Below are 19,495 nucleotides of genomic sequence, written 5' to 3' on the forward strand. Positions count from 1 at the left end.
TGTTATATTTTTCTCTCCCCTGTCCAGCTGAGGATGGGGGAGTGATAGAACGGCTTTGGTGGGCGCCTGGCGTCCAGCCAGGGTCAACCCATCACATACTGATTGTCTTAGCTTTGTTGCAAGGGTCAGAGAATTTTCACGCTTCTTGCCCTCAAAGTTTTTCTTGCTGATCTTTAAGTACTTATTGTGTTACTGTTGTGGTTTAAGCCCAGCTGGCAACAAAGCACCACAAAGCTGCTCACTCACTCCTCCCTGGTGGAGAAAATATAAAGAAAAGCTCATGGGTTGAGACAAGGACAGGGAGGGATCACTCACCACTTATGGTCACAGGCAAAAAAACAGATTCAACTTGGGGGAAAAAACAAAATCAATTAAATTTACTACCAGTCAAATCAAAACAAGAATAATGAGAAGTAAAACCAAACCTTAGAACGCCTTCCCCCCACCCCTCCCTCCTTCCTGGGCTCAGCTCCGCTCCTGATTTTTCTCTACCTCCTCCTCCTCAGTGGTGCAGGGGGATGGGGAATGGGGGTTGCAGTCAGTTTGTCACACATTGTCTCTGCTGCTCCTTCCACCTCAGGGGGAGGACTCTTCGCTCTTCCCCTGCTCCAGTGTGGAGTCCCTCCCATGGGAGACAGTTCTCCATGAACTTCTCCGGCATGGATCCTTCCCATGGGCTGCAGTCCTTCACAAACTGCTCCAACGTGGGTCATTTCCGTGGGCTGCAGTCCTTCAGTCACAGACTGCTCCAGCACGGGCTTTCCCATGGAGTCACGCAGCCATCTTTGGGGGCATCCAACTGCTTTAGCATGGGCTCCTCCACAGGCTGCAGGTGGGCATCTGCTCCACTGTTCACTTCCATGGGCTGCAGGGCATCACCTCCTCTGGTGCACCTCCTCCCCCTCCTTCTTCACTGACTTTGGTGTCTGCATAGGTGTTTCTCGCATTCCAATCTCCTCACTCACTGCAGGTTCCCCTTCTTAAATATGTTATCCCAGAGGTGCTACCACCATCACTGATTGGGTCAGCCTTGGCCAGAGGCGGGTCCGACTTGGAGCTGGGGAAGCTTCTAGCAGCTTCTCACAGGAGCCACCCCTGTAGTCCCCTCCCCCACTACCAAAACCCTGCCACACAAACCCAAACCAGTTACTTTCTGTGGCCTGGCTTCTGCCAAAATCCAGATTCATGCGCTAATTGCTTCCTGCTTGTAGTCTGTCAGCTGTTTTCCTTCTGGGGCAGTCTGTCTTCCTTTACCCTTCTGCTATATCCTCTCTGTAAAGCATGTGCTAAAAGAATCTATTAAGAGTCTTGAACAAAGTAACGTATGAAAAGTCACGTGTTCAGCTGCAGTTCCACATAGGCTTTTCTTAGCTGGCAGAGCCAGTTTGAGCTTTCTGCCTCTCTGCCACAGGTTGATACTCTGAGGCGTTGCTACAGTTGGCCTACACTGTAAAATAATAGCTGAAATGTTTATTTAAAAAGGGGGAAGGGGTCTTCAGACTTTAACCTAAATGTCAGTCTCCACAAAGGGGGATTGATAGACACCTGGCTACCCCTGGTTGGTATTGTGAGAGCCTTTGCTCAGAATCAGGGTTATCAGCAACAGGAGCTGTTATGAGAGAGAGGAAGGAAGGAACAAAGAGTTTCCCCCATTCCCTTTCCGTCACAGTTGGTTCAGCAGTAGCTCCTTGTTGAAACAAAAGTTAGCTCATGACTCTCGCAGGTCTTTAGGCTGTGTTAGTAACTTGTGAATGTGTCGGAGTGGGAAGACGGTCCCGGAGTAATGATGGAGTCTCAATATGAGTATGGTCGTTCTCCTTTATTACAGGGTTTTACAGGGTTTATATAGAAAAAAGGTGATAGCACGCGCTAGCTATAACGTTATGATTGGCTAAGCTTCTATGTCCACGTGCCTTATACAATACTCTAATTGGTACGATACCCCATTTCACGCGACACTATCTTATTCTCTATTGGCTGCGCAAACTTCTTCACGAGGTGTCCAGCAGTTACTGATCTCATCCTTCAGCATCCAGGTGTTGTTTGTCAGGCTCTTCTTATCTTCCTTTTTCCCAGCGTACAAGGACACAGTGTCCTTGTCTGCTCCAGTATTTTGTAAACTTATGCTTTGTTCCCACATAACGGCTGGATTGCTCACATGCCCTCGCCCAGCCAAGAAATCCTCAACATGAATGTCCCCCTTTTTGTTTTTGAGCAATCCAGGCTTGCTTAATAACTTCGGATGCCATTTTTTCTCAACAAGCTAAACAAGGTAAAATTATTACAATAGCTAAAATCACAATAACTATAACAATGCCCATAACTCTTTAAGCCAACCTGTTACCCCTAATGACCCGAACCATGAGGAAGATGAACCATCCATACATTCTTGTGCCGTTTTGCTCCGCGAACTCAGCCCAGCAATCGGTAGGTGCCAGCTTTCCGTGGGCGTCCCCACGGAGGCAACGATGGCCTTACTGTACACCAGCCCGATGCTCTTCGGAAAATCCCGGTATTTATACATTTGCAGAGGAATGGGTTTTGGCACACGTGGCCAGCGGGTGCCAAAAGTCCGCCTCGGTTGTAATCTATGACGCATGCGCTCGCTGGCCAGGCGCGCTGCACGAGTCATAGCCATCTTGTCTATTGGTTCGTGGGCTTTATGATGCGGTTGCGGTGCACAGAGAATCCTGACCTGTCATGTTAACCAAGGTGACCTATACATTAGTTTTTGACTGGGATGGTATTCATATTGCCACACCATCTATGATGCTCCAGATGATGATGGTCGTGCAAATTCAACAGGAGTCCGTCGTGGGCCTGTATCTGTGGAAACACAATCAACCTCGTTCCCAGGTTATTAGTGGAAATAGACCTTACCCCTAATTTTGGCTTTAACTAACTTTTACGTTTACCCCACACTGTCTTCCTGTAATCACACTATGTTTAACCAAATTATGCTTAACACACTTTCTGCCTAAAGCAAGTTCTATATACAATAAGGCATGTTGTTCTAAAAACCTCTCTGAAGGACTCGATGTCCGCTAGTCCTCTAAAGTGTAATACTCTATTAGTCAGAATCTGTCGGATCAGTGGCTCCAGCACCTGCTGGTGCCGTCCCAGTTGCCATTGGGACAATTCCGGGTCCAGCATCAGTGCGAAGCCATGGCTTGACCCACTTAGCCGGGATCCAGCGAAGGCCTCGATCTGTAAGCAGACACATATACCCTCTCCCAATAAGTTCTACTTCTGCTGGTCCGCACCATTTCCCGGACTCTGGGTCCTTATACATTACCCTGATTTCTGTACTTTGTTGTGTCCTTTCCGCCTGTAAAAGAGCATGATGCACTACCATCGGTGGGTCTTTGTGATCACCTGTCAATCTAAGATAATTTAGCACAAATAAGGCTTTGGCCAATCGTTCCTCTGGGAGTAAGCCCTGGTTTCCCCCTTTTTGTTTTTGCAGCATGTTCTTTAAGGTTTGGTTGGCCCGTTCAACAATAGCCTGTCTTGCGGGAAGATGTGGAATACTCGTACCATGGTGAATTCCCCACAAATTACAAAATCGAGCAAATCGTGTAGAACCATAGGCCGGGCCATTGTCCGTCTTAATTTCTTTAGGCACACTCAGCACTGTAAAAGAAGCGTGAAGATGTCATTCAATATGTAAGGCCTTTTCTCCAGTTTGTGCCGTGGCCCACACGGCAGCAGAATAGGTATCAATACACACATGTACATAACGCTTTGCACCAAACCACATGACATGGGTGACATCCATTTGCCACAACTGCAATGGCAAGAGACCTCGTGGGTTAACCCCACAGCCCAAGCCCAGCCCTTCCTTTTGACAGTCGGGGCATGCTTTAACGATACCTTGGGCATCAGTGAGTGGTAAGTCAAATTGCTTTGCTAACATCCTAGCGGGTTGGTGCAAGAACGCATGCGATTGCCTTGTTTGTTGAAAACGATTCCCTGGAGGAGGCTCCCATGCCGCTGCAACCAATTGGTCAGCTCTGTCATTTCCCGTTTCTCATCTGCACGTGCGCTCGTACCCAAGAGTTCTGCCAGAGGGTCCATATCGTCATTAGTGATACCGCAAAGATTCTGCATCCACTGGATATCTTCCACAAGCTTCTGGACATCATATACTGTTGAAATTTCTAACATTGCCAGCATCTATGTGTCACCTCAAATACTTTCAAGGTGCTGCCTTTTGCACCTTTTCAGGAGCAATTATTACTCCGCGATGGCTTGAGATGTCTTGTAATTGAGTTAAAATTTCATCTTGTAAATGTCATCCATATAATGATAAATTATCAACTGAGGAAACTGTTTTCTTACAGGCTCTAATGTCCAGGCCACATACAGCTGACACATCGTGGGGGAATTGCGTATTCCTTATGGTAACACGACCCAATGGTATCTCTTATAGGGCTCTGCCTTGTTAATTGATGGTACCGAAAAGGCAAACCGTTCAGCGTTATCTGGGTGCAAGGGAATGGTGAAAAAACAATCCTTTAGATCTATAATTAACAAATCCCATTCTTCTGGAAGCATAACTGGAGACGGCAAACCTGGCTGCAGGGCTCCCATGCTGTGCATCACTGCATTATTGGTGTATTTCATGGACTAGTAGAAGGAACAACATGTCCTGCTCTCAATTGGTCCTTAACTAACTCTTGTATTTTTAGCAGTTTTTCAGAATTTAACAGCTACTGATCAATTCAAACAGGCTCATTTGTTTTCTAGCTAATTTTTTAGGATTGGTTGTTCCTCAGTGACTGTTCCTAAAAAGGATGGGTCACTAATATTGTCTTCATTTGGCTCAATAAATCACGGCCTATGAGGCCAAACAATTCCTTTGGGGTAGTCATGACATACGTATGTGTCATAATGTGCTCACCGTCGGGGAACACAAGTGTAATCGGTAGCTGACTTACTAAGGTGGCTTGTGTGCCCCCTATCCCTGCAATACCAAAATTTGGATTGATCAATGGTCATGATGGAGGCCAAATATATCATGAAATAATCGTAACATTAGCTCTTGTATCGATTGTCATCCGTTTCTTGATGATAGCTCCGTCAGGCCCTTCCAATTGCACTACCTTTTCTGGTTTACCTTTTGTTATGTCCCTGGCAAAGTATACCTGCGGTTTCCCTGTGGAGCTGAATCTACCATCTCCACATTGTATTTCACCTGGGTTTGGAACACACGACCTGAATGGAACTAATTGTGCTATTCTGGTACCTTTAGGAATAGAAACAGGAGGGATTAAAACATGAATCATAATTTTCACAGTCCTACAATAATCTGTATCAATAAGCCCTGGGACTACCAGGATTCCTTTTAGAGCTGCTGAAGATCGCCCCATTAAAAATACGCTAAGCCCAAACCCCAATGGTCCCTTTATGTTGAATGTGTACTGCGGTTTCCACGTCCACTCTGGAGCTTCCTGCAGTGGCGGATCTGGCCGTTGCGAGGCTGCTTGAGGGCTGGCAGCCCAAACCCCTTGCATTTGTGTTGTCGTGCAAGGGGCCTTCGTGCTCGGTGTAAAGTTTTCCTTCTTCCTGCATTCTTTGTGGTATTGTCATCTTTCTTACAACTGTTGCCACCGTCTTTTTGTTAGCAGAAACTCTACATTGGCTCTTGATGTGTCCAAGTTTACCACAATTAAAACACTTGTCCGAGGGTTTCTTACTGGCTTTATCAATAAGCGGATTCTGTACTGACTCACAGCAGTCTTTAATTTCTCAAGGACTTTCCCGTCTTTTTTTTTTTTTTTTTTTTTTTCTCCACTGTCTCTGCCTTTCTTCTGCAGCGGCTACTGCAGGCGGCTCCGCGTCTATCGCGGGCGCAGTTGGTTTCACCGTCTCTGGTTCCGAGAGGCGGGATGGATGAAAGGGCGGGGGCGGGGGGCGGATGGTTCTGCCTGGGGCCGGCCGTGGCCGTGGCTGGCGGCGGCCATTCCATGGCCGGCTGACACGCGCCGCTGCAAGGCGGCGGAGGGGGGGGGCGGAAAGGGGGGAGGAGGGAGGGGGGGGAATGCGGCGGTTCTTGATCGTCTCCCGGGCTTCCTTCGTCCTCAGAGGAGGAAGGCTCAGTGTCTATTACCGATACTGACCGGGGCTGAGATTCCCTCGGGCAGCAATCGGCACTCCCTTGTTTAGGATCACACTGTCCTGTTTCTGGGTCGCCAGGTGAATTATTTAAAAGCTCAGTAGCTGACGCTTTCATAGGGGCAACAACCCCTCTAGCGGTTTTCGTGGTTTCCGAGTCGAAAATACGTGTGGACTCAGGAATAGTAGTCTCAGTGTCCAACATTGCGGAGGCAGCCTTGGCCATTTTTTTTTCTGCTATCATTTGTAGAAGGTGATTCATTACTTCTCGCCAAGTCTGTCCAAAAGCTTTTGCAGTACGACTCCCCTTAATCGTCTTGTCCCACAACTTATCTTCTAGTTCACGCCACTCTGTGACACTGAACATAGTCTCAGGAGTCTTAAAACATCCTCTTTCTTTTCCCCAATGACAGAGCTCTTGGAGCTTTCGTGTGCTCACACTGGCCTCTCGCTTTGCGAGAATTAACAGTGTGAGTGCCGCTTCACGATCCATAGTAAATAAAAGCGGTCTTACTGGTGCAGGTCCAAACTGGTGCACGCAGTTGGATTCCAGCTCTCTGCCCAAATTCTCGCAGATGCTTTTCTGCTCCGCCCCTCCCGTCTCCGTCTGCTCCGCCAAGTCTTGTGAGCAGATTTGAGAAGCCCTCCGTCTGTTCTCGGCCCAGTTATAACAGATTTGAGGGTCCCTGTTCGGGCGCCAAATGTCGGGAAGAGCGGCCGGAGTCAAGAATCACACTCAGTATGAGTTAACATCTTGCTCCTAATTTAATCAACTTGATGAGTTGTTTTACCGTTGTCTCGATCCCTCTCTTAGAGAGGATACTTGTGAGCAACGTCGCTGCAGCTTCTATTTCCATGCTGCGCCTTATCCCCTGGGAGACGAGAGGCCACCTCGAACCGTTGTCTGCTCTGACTATGCACCCAAGCAGCACTTCTCCCAGCCGTTAAGTTTTCCCACTCCCCTCCTCTCGCTGCTTACCGCAGTCTCGGAGAATTCAGTCGTGCAGAACCATCCTCTGCTACCAGATGTCGGAGTGGGAAGACGGTCCCGGAGTAACGATGGAGTCTCAATATGAGTATGGTCGTTCTCCTTTATTACAGGGTTTTACAGGGTTTATATAGAAAAAAGGTGATAGCACGCGCTAGCTATAACGTTATGATTGGCTAAGCTTCTATGTCCACGCGCCTTATACAATACTCTAATTGGTACGATACCCCGTTTCACGCAACACTATCTTATTTTCTATTGGCTGCGCAAACTTCTTCACGAGGTGTCCAGCAGTTGCTGATCTCATCCTTCAGCATCCAGGTGTTGTTTGTCAGGCTCTTCTTATCTTCCTTTTTCCCAGCGTACAAGGACACAGCATCCTTGTCTGCTCCAGTATTTTGTAAACTTATGCTTTGTTCCCACATAACGGCTGGATTGCTCACATGCCTTCGCCCAGCCAAGAAATCCTCAACATGAATGTGCCTTGGGGATGGCAAGGGGGGCTACAGAAGAGCAAGGGGTAGGAAGAAAGTATGAAACTCCCCAGCAGTTTTGGATAGGGCTGAGAGGAGTGAAGGAAATCATGTGTTGTGAAGACTAGTGCTCTGATGGGCATGATTTTTGCCTTGTCAGCATTCTTATGCAGGTGGGAAGTCTTACCAGGGCTTTGGAGGGTCCTTTCTGGCACATGTACTGGCCTGGGAAGGGACATCATTGCCTTTTCCAGACTCGGGTGTAAGTCCAGGACTCCAGGCTAACTGGAGTTTTCTTCTGTTGCAGCATCCAGCCTTGCCCAGATGTGAAATACGGCAAACGTATCCATGTGCTGCCAATTGATGACACTGTAGAAGGGATCACGGGGAATCTGTTTGAGGTCTATCTCAAGCCATACTTCCTGGAAGCATACAGACCCATCAGGAAAGGTAATAGCACCTGTTATTGAAGTCCTGATGGCAGCAAGTGTGAGCTAGTCCTGCGACTGAATAAAGAGAATTTCTAGAAGCTTGCACAGATCTCCACGAAGCATTACACTGACATCTGTAGAGTGAGATTGGGGAGTTGCCTGCATATTAATCAATTGGTTGGATACACTAGCTGGCACCCTGACTAAATTCACTTTTTCAAAGTAACTTAATTAATAACTGGGAGAGTGCATAAAAAACAAATATACTTTTAGAGTTGTGCTAGTAGCACTTCTGCTGGAACAAATAGATCCTAATACAGTATAAACACAAGTTGAAGTTATCCAGCTTCTGTAGCCCAGTTTAGCCAGGAGTCACAGTGAAGTATTATTCTGCTTCTGGAAACAACCAGTTATAACTAGTAACAACTAGTTATAATAACTCAAACTGAATTTTTATTAAGTTGGGTTTTTTTGCCTGTTTTAGAAATGTTAAATTGAAACTGAATGGAAAAGAAATGTGATTCCTTGCCTTTGTGTTTTGTATTTAGGCAGAGTATTCTTTTCTATTGTTTGCTGTTTGTTTCTGGATGAAATTTGAGAACTTCAACTGCTACAGATCTAAATGGTGCTTGGGTAGTTACAGTGTACATGCAGCTCTTGAGTTTAAAATGCAGAACAGTGTTAAAAATGCCAGCAGTATATACCTTTGTAACCAACTTCCTTGTCCTCTGGGGCTGCTGGTAGTACAAGGGTTGACATTTTGCAGACATCTGTTGCAGCAGGCTACTGAAATGTGGGGTTTTACAGGTGACATCTTCTTGGTGCGTGGAGGGATGCGTGCAGTGGAGTTCAAAGTGGTGGAGACAGATCCAAGTCCTTACTGCATAGTGGCTCCAGACACAGTGATCCATTGTGAAGGAGAGCCCATCAAACGAGAGGTGAGCAGAATCCTGCCATGCATTTCTACTGAATCCCCTCTGTCCGAAATCTGTTTCAGTGACAGTCCTTGAGAGCAGCAGTGTTTGCAGTTCCTGTTTTGGCATTTTGTGTATTGAATGTAATGATTAAAACCTCTGGTTTCAGGAGATGAGCTGCTGCTGAAGGTAGTCAGAGAAATGTGCTTCCAGTATCCTTCCTCAGATGCTGAGATAGCACCAGTGCTTAGGTGTGCTGATGAAATGCCATACTTTGGCAGCAGCTGGTTTTGCATCTCCTTCCAGGTATCTCATGCTGGACTTGGATGCATCTTTTAATTCCAAAGTTCCCTTGATCCATAGCAGGGAGGGCTTATGATGTTGCTAAATTTCATGCCATGTGAAAAGAAAGCAATTAGTGCTTTTTCAGTGAGAAATTTGAAATCTCTAAATGGTTGGTTTTTTTTGTTTGTTTGGTGTGGGTTGTTTTGGGGTTTTTTTGTTTGTTTGTTTGTTTGGTTTTTTTATTATTAGGTGGTTTGGTTTTTTTCCCCAGTCCCTTAAGGTATCTAGCCTTGAGCATCCCAAGCTTGAGGCAGCCTGAGTAGATTGTCAGGTCTTGGCCACCTTACTGTTACAGAGTAGGAAATCTCAGAGAAATTAGCTAAGGTAGTTGTATACTTCTTAAAGTAGGTGCCTTTTTACTACTTGCAAATCAGAGTGAGTGCTGGTTTGTAGTTAGCTGCCTTCTGAAAAGTTCACTTCTATTTGACACTTGTGAGACTATGTCTGGGCACTGGATGAGTTCAGTTTGGGCTCTTCAGGACACAGTAGAGACAGATAGGAGCAAGTTCAGCAAAGGCCACCAAAATGATGAGGAGCTGGAGGTCAGAATGAATGAGGAGCAGCTGGGAGAGTGTGTTGATGCAGCATGGAGAAGGGAAGGCAAAGAGGTAGGCTTACTGGCAACTGCCTGATGGGAAGGGGTGGATAACCAGGCTCTTTCAAGAGCTGCGCACAGGGACAGGACTAGAGGCAATGGTACAAGCTGGATCAAGGGTAATTACCAATGGAAATTAGGAAAAAGGTTTCCCCAAACCCTGGAGCAAGGCCTGAAGAGGGCAGGAATCTCCAGACCTGGAGACCTTCAGTGCTTGATAGGGCCAGACCCTGAGCAACCTGCTTGAAGCAGTAGTTCCTGTTTGTGGGGCTTGGACTGAGCCCCTCTGAGATTCCAGGCTGTGTTATTTTATTATTTTAGTGTGGCCTAATGTTACAGATAACTAAGGTCAGTAGAGATTTGGACAGCCAAATGAATGGATGCTGTAGAGCTATACCGAAAGAGTTAGTTACAGTTGGTCTTATCTGCACACTTGGATCTTAACAGTCTCTGTTAATTTGAGTCAATCCCAAAAGAAAATGCTGTCAGAGAACTGTATGGTGGCTATGGTATGTCAAGTAGTTAGAAATATCACTTACAGTTTAAGGAATTATTATATTTTATACTGAGCTTCATTGTCTATTGTTATCTTCGTTAGCCACATCAGAGGGTCACGCAACTTGTTTTACACTAGAGTCTGTAGGGGTCCTGGCAGCAGAGGCTGTCATTCAAGAGGGTGGGCTTCAGTGAGGTCTAGGTACATGCAGGCATTTCCCTTTGCATGTCTGGGAAGAGAGAGCTAAGAAACAATTGTAGAAGACACTAGGAAGACTTGAAAGTGAGAATCTCGAGACAGCAAAGAAATGGCAATGAGCAAAAATCTGGATTCCTTGGGTTCTGTAGACCGGGAGGGATTGTTGAACTATTGTTTCCACTCAAATGTTTAATGTATTTCCTTCTGGGTAGGATGAAGAAGAGTCACTGAATGAAGTGGGCTATGATGACATTGGTGGCTGCCGGAAGCAGCTGGCTCAAATCAAAGAGATGGTGGAACTTCCCCTCCGACACCCTGCGCTCTTCAAGGCCATAGGGGTGAAGGTAAGTCCTTGTGTGCACCAGGTGGATGAATGGGCTTGCCCTTGCAGATGACTCTTGATGTCGGAGGTTTATGAGGTGTTGGGAGGTGATTAAGTAATTTGGTTTGGTTTTGGGTTTTTTTTTAATGCTGGTGTTAGGACAGTATTTCCTTACATGTTTTGGACACAGATTAAAGTACTGGCAACTTGCAAAGCAGAGGGATGCTTTGAATCAGCACTGTCAGTTACTGGCAAGGTTTTTGTTTGTGTGTCATGCAAAGTAGTAAGGGTGTTGATAGCAATGCTGGGATGGCAGCTGTTGCATGAGTTTGCATCACAATTTCAGACTGGCTTTATCAAATGCTTACAGCTTCACTGTGAAGCTACTTAGGCATTCAGATACTAGCTCACAACCTAAGTCCCTTGCCTTTGTACTCAGCCTCCACGTGGGATCCTGCTGTATGGTCCTCCTGGCACTGGTAAAACACTGATTGCCCGAGCGGTGGCCAATGAAACAGGGGCTTTCTTCTTCCTGATCAATGGTAAGTTTTGTGGCTGCTTTGGCCCCAGATCTGCTGTGTACTCATTCATCCATATCATGATAATGAATAGTATTAATAGGGCTTATAGAGCCACATTGTCTCCCTGACATCCTTCCTTACCTCTTTGAAGTGTGCCTCTGGGGACACTTAGAGGCTGTTTGTGTGGAAGCATCTGTAGTGGCACTTCCCTTAAGCTTGATTGTTTTGTAGCAGGCTGGTTGGAAGGACAGCTTTGCAATGCAGGGACTTGGAGTCTGTCTGTCTGAGTGTTCATTTATGGTGGTGAGATTATTCTATGTATATGGGTGCAGGACACTTGTTTCTGTTGCTGCCAGCGTGTCCCATTCAGAAAAGAAGCTGGTCTGCTGTGGATTTCTTTTTTCCCCTCAAGTAAAGCACAAGACCTGTTCTGTTTCACATAACATTAATTGGGAGGAACTGTCCTGAAAGCTATAATGAGTACCTTGGGACTTAGCTACAAGTGACAGAACCTCCTATTGATCACTCTTTACCTGTAGCAGTTGAGATGGATACTGGTTTATGTCCAGTAAGGACCAGACTCTGAATTTTCCTCACTGTTTTTCTGTCCCATTTTACGGTCAGTGCTGGAATAACTGTACAATTTGTACTTGAGTGCTGCTTTTCTTTTCTGATTTCAATCGCTTAGACCCATGAAAATAAAAGCAAAGGAGTGTATAGCACAGCATAGCAGTGAGCAGTGGTAGGGAAGTGACTTGCTTTGTATCTCGAGATATCAGATGTAAATGGACTGTTTTTAACCATATGTCGCCCTTGTCATATACTTTCTAAGTGTGTGGAAGGTGTCACTGCGTGCTAATGAGCCAGACGTTTCTTTAGATACTTGTACTTCTATTGTGTAATAAAAATAACATTGTCAGAATTAGTGATGCGTTCTCTGTCTGCTAGTCCCAAGCATGGAGCTGCAGGCAGTGTTGTAGATGGAGCTGGTATGAATTGGTGAGTTACTTGTAATGAAACACTCTTAGTACCTGCCTGCACCAGCTGGCACACTTCAGTCAGCTAGCAGCTTTGCACTCCTGAGGGTCAGGTTTCTTTTTCTTGGATCTCTTAGAAGCATACTTTTCTCTTTATTACTACTCCCATCAGCATGATGGAAAAAACTGTAAAAACAGAATAAATCTGTGAGCCTGCACTAGTGTTCAGCAACTGGAGATCTTGGGGGAATGCTGCCCACCCTTCTGGGATTGATGTGCTTACACTTTTTTTTTTTTTTTTTAATTTTTTATTTATTCTTTGAGAGGAGATGGGTTTTGGGGCTTTTGGAACTTTGGGGTGTTGGTTTTCTTGTGTTTTTTTTGTTGTTTTGGGGGTTTTTTGTTTGTTTTTTTGAACTCATTTATAGGATCTTACAGAGGTAAATGTATACCTGTGTAATGCAAGCTAAAGACAGCTTCAATATCTTACAGCTTTTTCCTTCCCTACCCTGATAATTCATCACCATATAATTTGATTGCTTCTCTTGCAAGCTAGGACTGGCATTAACTGTGTGTGGTGGCACATTACAGAGAAGCTCACCAAGTGTGAAATAGTGTAAGGAAAGAGACAGCTAAAGGTAGCTCATTGACTAGTGCTGCATTCTGTTAGAATAAACTGAAAACACCAGAATAATGATAGAAAGTAATTCTGCATGCTGTTCTTGCCTGTTCAGCTGCAAATTTAGTGAACTTGGTTGACAGTATTTGCTTTGGCTTGAAATATATATACTCCCATGTGAATGTTGTACTAAAATAATTCAGCTGCGTGCCTTGAGGCTAGCTGCCTCTCTTCTGGGTGCCACAGTGCCGTTATTTTTTCAGGTCCTGAGATCATGAGCAAGCTGGCTGGTGAGTCTGAGAGCAACCTGAGGAAAGCCTTTGAAGAAGCAGAGAAGAACGCTCCTGCCATCATCTTCATTGATGAACTGGATGCCATTGCTCCTAAGAGAGAGAAGGTAAAGAAAGCCTGTAGAAGATAAAGGAGTACATCTTTTTGGTAGCAGCTGGTGTGAATCTCTGCATTTGACTACAGGGTAAAGCAGTATTTAACTTAACGCCTGAATTCAGTTGGATGTCAGAAGTTGGATATTGGAAGAATCCGATATAGTTCACGATGTTTCTTAACAGCTCACGTCTGTTGTATCTGTCTGCTCTGGTGCAGTACTAGCTCCTGTGCTGTGTTTTAGAGCTTTTGGTCTAATCATTACTTTCTCTCTCCATAGACACATGGAGAGGTGGAACGTCGCATAGTGTCTCAGCTGTTGACTCTTATGGATGGACTGAAACAGAGGGCACACGTGATTGTTATGGCAGCTACCAACAGACCTAACAGCATTGACCCAGCACTCAGGCGATTTGGTAACCATGCTTGACATCTTTTTGTGTGTGTGTGTGTATCAGATACTTTGTTATGGGCTATGCTTCAGATGAGAAGTCTGGTAGTTTCTGAGATTCAGGTTTTCAAAACTTTGCAGTGTGAATGAATGTCTGTTGTATGACCAGTTGGTGAAGTCAAGTTTGCAGGAAAAAATGGCCTCTTAAATGTAGTGAGGCATTTGAATGCACAGCTATGCCTAGAGGAAAATGATAGGTGTATGTACCTTAGTTAATATTGCAGTAATACATAGGTTTCCTGCCTCCCCAGATATTGGGGCAGTTCATGTTTTTCACCACTTGGGTACTGCTATGAAAGTTCTGAAAAATTAAATCTCCCAGTATTTGTGGACTCCTGTGCTGAGGACACAAAGGAAGGAATAAACAAAAATGTCTCATGGTGGGTTGGTTAGGGGAAGCATATTTTCCTATAAATGAGGCTCAGAAAAAAACCAGAAATCCTCTGTGTTTATATAATCTTGAACTCTAGTTAATACAGTAGTCTCACTTTCCCTAAATGGCTAAAGCTTTTCTTCCTTCTCTGATCTGACTCTGCTACTGTGCTGATAGATGCTGCAGAGAAACCCAAAGCTCTGGCATTTTCTGAAATTGTATGCGTTTGTGACTTGTCATCACGTTCCTCTGTCAGAGGAAGGCAGCAACTGCAGCTCCTTTAGTTTGCAGAATCAACAGCTCAACATATGTTTTGTACTCCCCAGGTCGTTTTGACAGAGAGGTAGATATCGGTATCCCAGATGCCACCGGGCGCCTGGAGATCCTGCAGATCCACACAAAAAATATGAAACTGGCTGATGATGTGGATCTGGAACAGGTGAGTAGCGTGCTATTAGGAGAGCTTGTCTCCACTTGTTTAGGACAGTGTGAAACTGGTCGAATGTGTGATGTCTGGGCTTCCTTCTAACTAGTTTATCAGTGACCAAAAATCCTCACTCGCTAGTGAAGAATGGCATGGCTAAGTGAAACAAACATATATCAGTCCAATCTGGAAGTACCTTGCCACTGTCCTCCTGGGTTTGTTTGCTGTGGCATTCTCTTTAAAAATAAAGCAAGCCTGAAACAGCACTCAGAGAGCTGGGTGAACATTGTGGTGATACTGGATGGTTACTGTAATCTCTGTCCTGAATGAAGAACTGCAGTCCTCAGGGTTATCTTTCTGCACACCATCTGAATTCCAGTTGCAGCTTTGATCTCAAGTAGGAGGTGGAACAGCAGTGTCTTTGCCTGTTAAATATGTGATAGCACTTGTCTTGAATTTGCAGCAGAGCACTGATGTTCCTGTCTTCCAGAGTTTTGTTGCACCTCTGAGTGAATGACCAAAGCATGCATTGCCCTTGCAGAGTGCTTGCTTGTATCCCTGTGAGTCATAGTTGGTGCTCTGCTTTCAGGTGGCAAATGAGACCCATGGCCATGTTGGTGCTGACTTAGCTGCTCTTTGCTCAGAAGCTGCTCTTCAGGCTATCAGAAAGAAGATGGATCTCATAGACCTAGAAGATGAAACCATTGATGCTGAAGTGATGAACTCGCTGGCTGTGACCATGGATGACTTCAGGGTAATGCAGGAGTGCCCCTCTTTCTTTTGGGTGCAATGTCTAATTGCTTATCTGAAGCGTGTGAACATAACATGTTAGACTTCATATAATGCTGTTTCTTCTAATGATAGTGGGCTCTGAGCCAGAGCAACCCTTCTGCTCTTCGGGAGACTGTGGTGGAGGTGCCACAAGTTACCTGGGAAGATATTGGTGGTCTAGAAGATGTAAAGAGAGAACTCCAGGAACTTGTACAGGTAAGGGTTTCCAACAGACTTTTGCCTAGTCAGCATGAAAAATAATTATAATAATAAAATCCAGAACCTCTTCACGTTCCTGTTTGGGCTGTGAACAGGGTAAATGCAGAGGTTTTATGGCATTTTGTTGTAATGGACTGAAAATACCACGCTGTTCCATCTTAGTGAACTTAAGGAGAGGAAGGTGCTGGGTGGGAAGCAGCATCAGGCTTTCCTTAGCTGAGTCTACAGTGACATCTTGGGTGGGTGTTTTGCTACATGCAGAAACAGCAGCAGTTCTGCTTCTCTTAAATGGAGACCAGCAGTGGGACCAATGCTGAGATTCCTGTTACATGGTGGCTTTATATGCCAGAAAGTGGATGAAAATTCTTATACAGAGAGCCTCTGAAGGGCTTTCCATCAGCGTTAGCATAGGGACAGGTGAGAAGTAATTGTGAAGCCTTCTATGAAAGGAGAGGCTGGAACAAAGTCATGAATGGTCTGTGGAAACTTCTGGTGCCTGCTTGCGTTGGAGTGGTTTGGGTTTGATATGTCCCTGCTTTCAGTTGGCACTGTAGAAACAGCCTGTCTGTAAATAAAAGAATCTACTTTTTAGTCTAATTTTCTGGCGTTAAAATCATCGCCTATCTCTGACCTTGTTGCGGAGGATAAATGCTCACATCAGACATCTTGCCTGTCTCTGGAGGGCAGAGCAAATAGGTTAGATAATGAGCTGTTCCCTTTTGCTTCTGCAGGGCAGAGTGAAGCTGGGGTTAAGTGTGCTGGAAAACTACCTGAACTGGTACTTAGTTCATAGGCGGAAATAGACTGTTTAAGGCAGCTTTACAGTTTAGCTGTGGTGCTTTTCAAACCAGTGCCTGTTTAAAAACTCCAGTGGCACCAAGCAGGCAGAATCTTGTGTTTAACCCACCAGAAATCTCAGGTAGTTTTGTTTCTGCTCCTACCAGAAACACTATCTAGTGAAAGATGTCCCTGCCCATGGCAGGGAGGTTGGACTAAGATGATCTTTGAAGGTCTCTTCCAACCCAAACCATTCTGTGATTCTAAAGTACAGACCTGTTCTGGCTCATCACAAGGGGTTTTTGTTTGTTTGGTTTGTTCTCCTTCAGTATCCTGTGGAGCACCCAGACAAGTTCCTCAAATTTGGCATGACCCCATCAAAAGGGGTTCTGTTCTATGGGCCACCCGGTTGTGGTAAGACACTTCTGGCCAAAGCCATTGCCAATGAATGCCAGGCAAACTTCATTTCCATCAAGGGGCCAGAATTGCTCACCATGTGGTTTGGCGAGTCTGAAGCCAACGTGCGTGAGATCTTTGACAAGGTAAGTGTATCTTCTACTCCTTGTGCTATGTTTGTGCTGAGATACCCACAAAACATTGTCTCCACTGCACCTGTCTTACTGGCCTGGTTCTTGTTTGTGTGTGTTGTGTTTTTCCCCACTTGCACTGAGAGCAGATGCTGCTTTCCTGATGTTAGGGAATTAATTCTCTTTGGCAGCATAGCTATTTAAATGGTTTTCTCCTGCTGCAACTTGTATCTGTTGTTACAGGATGATAAATGCCCCAGTGTCTTAGCAGTGAGGCTGGCATTAGGATGGCATAGATATTCTCTGCATCCCTGAAAACTTATTTTGACACCTCATTAGCCATCACCTTCTACAAAAACATGCTACGGGTTCTTCTTCTTCTGCAGTTGGACTAGATGATCATTGTAGGTCCCTTCCAACTGAAATATTCTCTTTTATTCTATTCTTGTCCTGCAATATATATGGCTTAGAAAGGAGCTCACTCCTACTGCCCAGTTTGTAAAGGGAACTAGGCCTTAAACCTCATTGTTTCTAAGACTATTCGTATCAGACATATAACTAATGATTAGAGATTGCTTTAGATGTGATTAATAGAATGCAGGTGCTTATAAAACAATATGCATAAGCTGCTTATTTGTCCTACGTGTAGCCCCCACCATGGCTGGCTAAAAGCCCAGTCAAGCTGAATCAACAGAAGAAGGATCATACATCTTAGACCTAAGACATGGGAGTAAGTGATTAACTTTAGAGCAAGATAAATTAATAGAGTAGCCTGAGTGATTTTCAGAAATTCAAAGGTGATCTTTGATAAGTGACTGGGGTGACCGAAGACCTTCTGCCTACGACCACTAACTTCAGAAGAACTGGAACACGAGAATTGATAAGATGATGAATGATAACGACATGGGAACCGAGATCAACTGGAAAATTACAAAGACTTTGGACTGGGACAATGGGTGGTAAAAAGGTATATAAGACTGAGAAATTTTTGGAAGCTTGCCATTCACTGCGGTGGTGGCCCAACTCTGAGTTGTTAATAAAGCAAACCTAGAGAAACCCATGACTGAAAATCCCTTAACACAGTTCCCCCATAGAAAGTGTGATCTCCTGTCCCAGGAGGTATCTGCATGGATTATCTTGGGAATCCTCACTCCTGTGGTCAGGGAAGGTGCTGAAAGAGCAAAGTTGGAAGGAGAGCGAGAGAGAAAAATTTTAGGTTGAGAGGGAACCTCAGAGGCCATCTAGTCCAGTTGTTTGTCCAGAGCAGGGAGATAACTTGGAAATTCAATCGGGTTGCTCAGAGCCTCGTGTTCTGAACGTGTGCTAAGGATGGAGAATCCCTGACCTCTCTGGGCCTTGTGCTAGTGTTTGAGCTCTCTCATTGTGAAGAATTTTTTTTTTTTTTTTTTTTTTTCTTCCTTATTTCAAACTGGAATTTTCTTTGCAGCCATTTGTGCCTGTGGTCTTTCAGCCTTTCACTGCGCATCTCAAAGAAGGATCTGGCTCCCTTTTCCCTATAACTACCCATTAGGTAGCTGAAGACAGCAATTGGATTTCCCCCTTCCATTTGATATATCTTGCTTACTGATGCTTGAGTGCCTAAATAACCAATTGACGTCCCTAGATCTTGCAGGGAGAGTTCTGGTCCAGGCAAATTGGCTCTAGCTTTCCCTCTAGGCATTGGAGTTACCACCCTTCTGCTTGGTTCACAATGCTCCTAGCTTTGGGGAAATACAGCTTCTTGTTCAGGAGAATTTAATTGAGGGTTTGTGTGGCAGGAGACTTCTGGAGCAGCTCCTCCAAGCTCTCCTTGCGGCAGCAGTGCTCTGGTACTCCTCTGAGCTGCTTTAATTGTAGGGTAGGCTTAGTGTAAAATCAGCATGCTCCTCACCTGGTGGTATTAACATGGAGTAATTGTTCCTGTTTGCTTTTTGCAGGCCCGCCAAGCAGCCCCTTGTGTGCTCTTCTTTGATGAGCTGGACTCCATTGCAAAGGCTCGAGGTGGGAATATCGGAGATGGTGGTGGTGCTGCAGACCGTGTCATCAACCAGATCCTGACAGAGATGGACGGCATGTCCACCAAGAAAAACGTCTTCATCATCGGTGCCACCAACAGGCCAGACATCATTGACCCAGCCATCTTGCGTCCCGGCCGCCTGGATCAACTCATCTACATCCCCCTGCCTGATGAGAAGTCCCGGGTTGCTATTCTTAAGGCCAACCTGAGGAAATCACCAGTTGCGAAGGTAGGATCTACTCCCTAACTGTGTCTGACTTGGGTTTGCCGTGTGCTGCACGTGCTCCTCACAAGCTGGGGATAGAGCAGAGGGCTGGTGGCTGTTCCACACGATACAGAGCTGGGAAACCTACAGTCTCTGAAGGATGGAAATGAAGAGGTAGGGGGAGGCTTGAGCTCTGAGACTAGGTGTCAATGAAGCTAGGTGTTAGTGTGTAAGCACAGCGGGTCTTTATCACGTAGTAGAGTTCTGCCCACAGTGTGGGAACAAGAAAGTCTGTTATGGAAAGATGGAAAAGATTCTTGTACTCTGAAAGAAAAGTAAATGTAGAAAACA

At 45.3% G+C, this 19,495-nt stretch overlaps 1 protein-coding gene across 1 annotated transcript in view; it reads left to right on the forward strand.

The window, feature by feature from the left end:
- VCP (valosin containing protein) overlaps positions 1-19,495 on the forward strand; it is a 34,734-nt gene that overhangs the window by 12,505 nt on the left and 2,734 nt on the right. The window contains exons 4-14 of the mRNA XM_069775529.1: positions 7,886-8,028; positions 8,817-8,947; positions 10,770-10,901; positions 11,319-11,421; positions 13,260-13,393; positions 13,661-13,796; positions 14,531-14,643; positions 15,218-15,382; positions 15,493-15,615; positions 16,725-16,937; positions 18,860-19,168. Coding sequence (XP_069631630.1) covers positions 7,886-8,028; positions 8,817-8,947; positions 10,770-10,901; positions 11,319-11,421; positions 13,260-13,393; positions 13,661-13,796; positions 14,531-14,643; positions 15,218-15,382; positions 15,493-15,615; positions 16,725-16,937; positions 18,860-19,168 — 1,702 coding nt within the window. The remainder of the gene's footprint in view (positions 1-7,885; positions 8,029-8,816; positions 8,948-10,769; positions 10,902-11,318; positions 11,422-13,259; positions 13,394-13,660; positions 13,797-14,530; positions 14,644-15,217; positions 15,383-15,492; positions 15,616-16,724; positions 16,938-18,859; positions 19,169-19,495) is intronic.

This window comes from Haliaeetus albicilla, chromosome W (assembly GCF_947461875.1).
Source record: "Haliaeetus albicilla chromosome W, bHalAlb1.1, whole genome shotgun sequence".
In the NCBI taxonomy this organism is placed as follows: Eukaryota; Metazoa; Chordata; class Aves; order Accipitriformes; family Accipitridae; genus Haliaeetus; species Haliaeetus albicilla.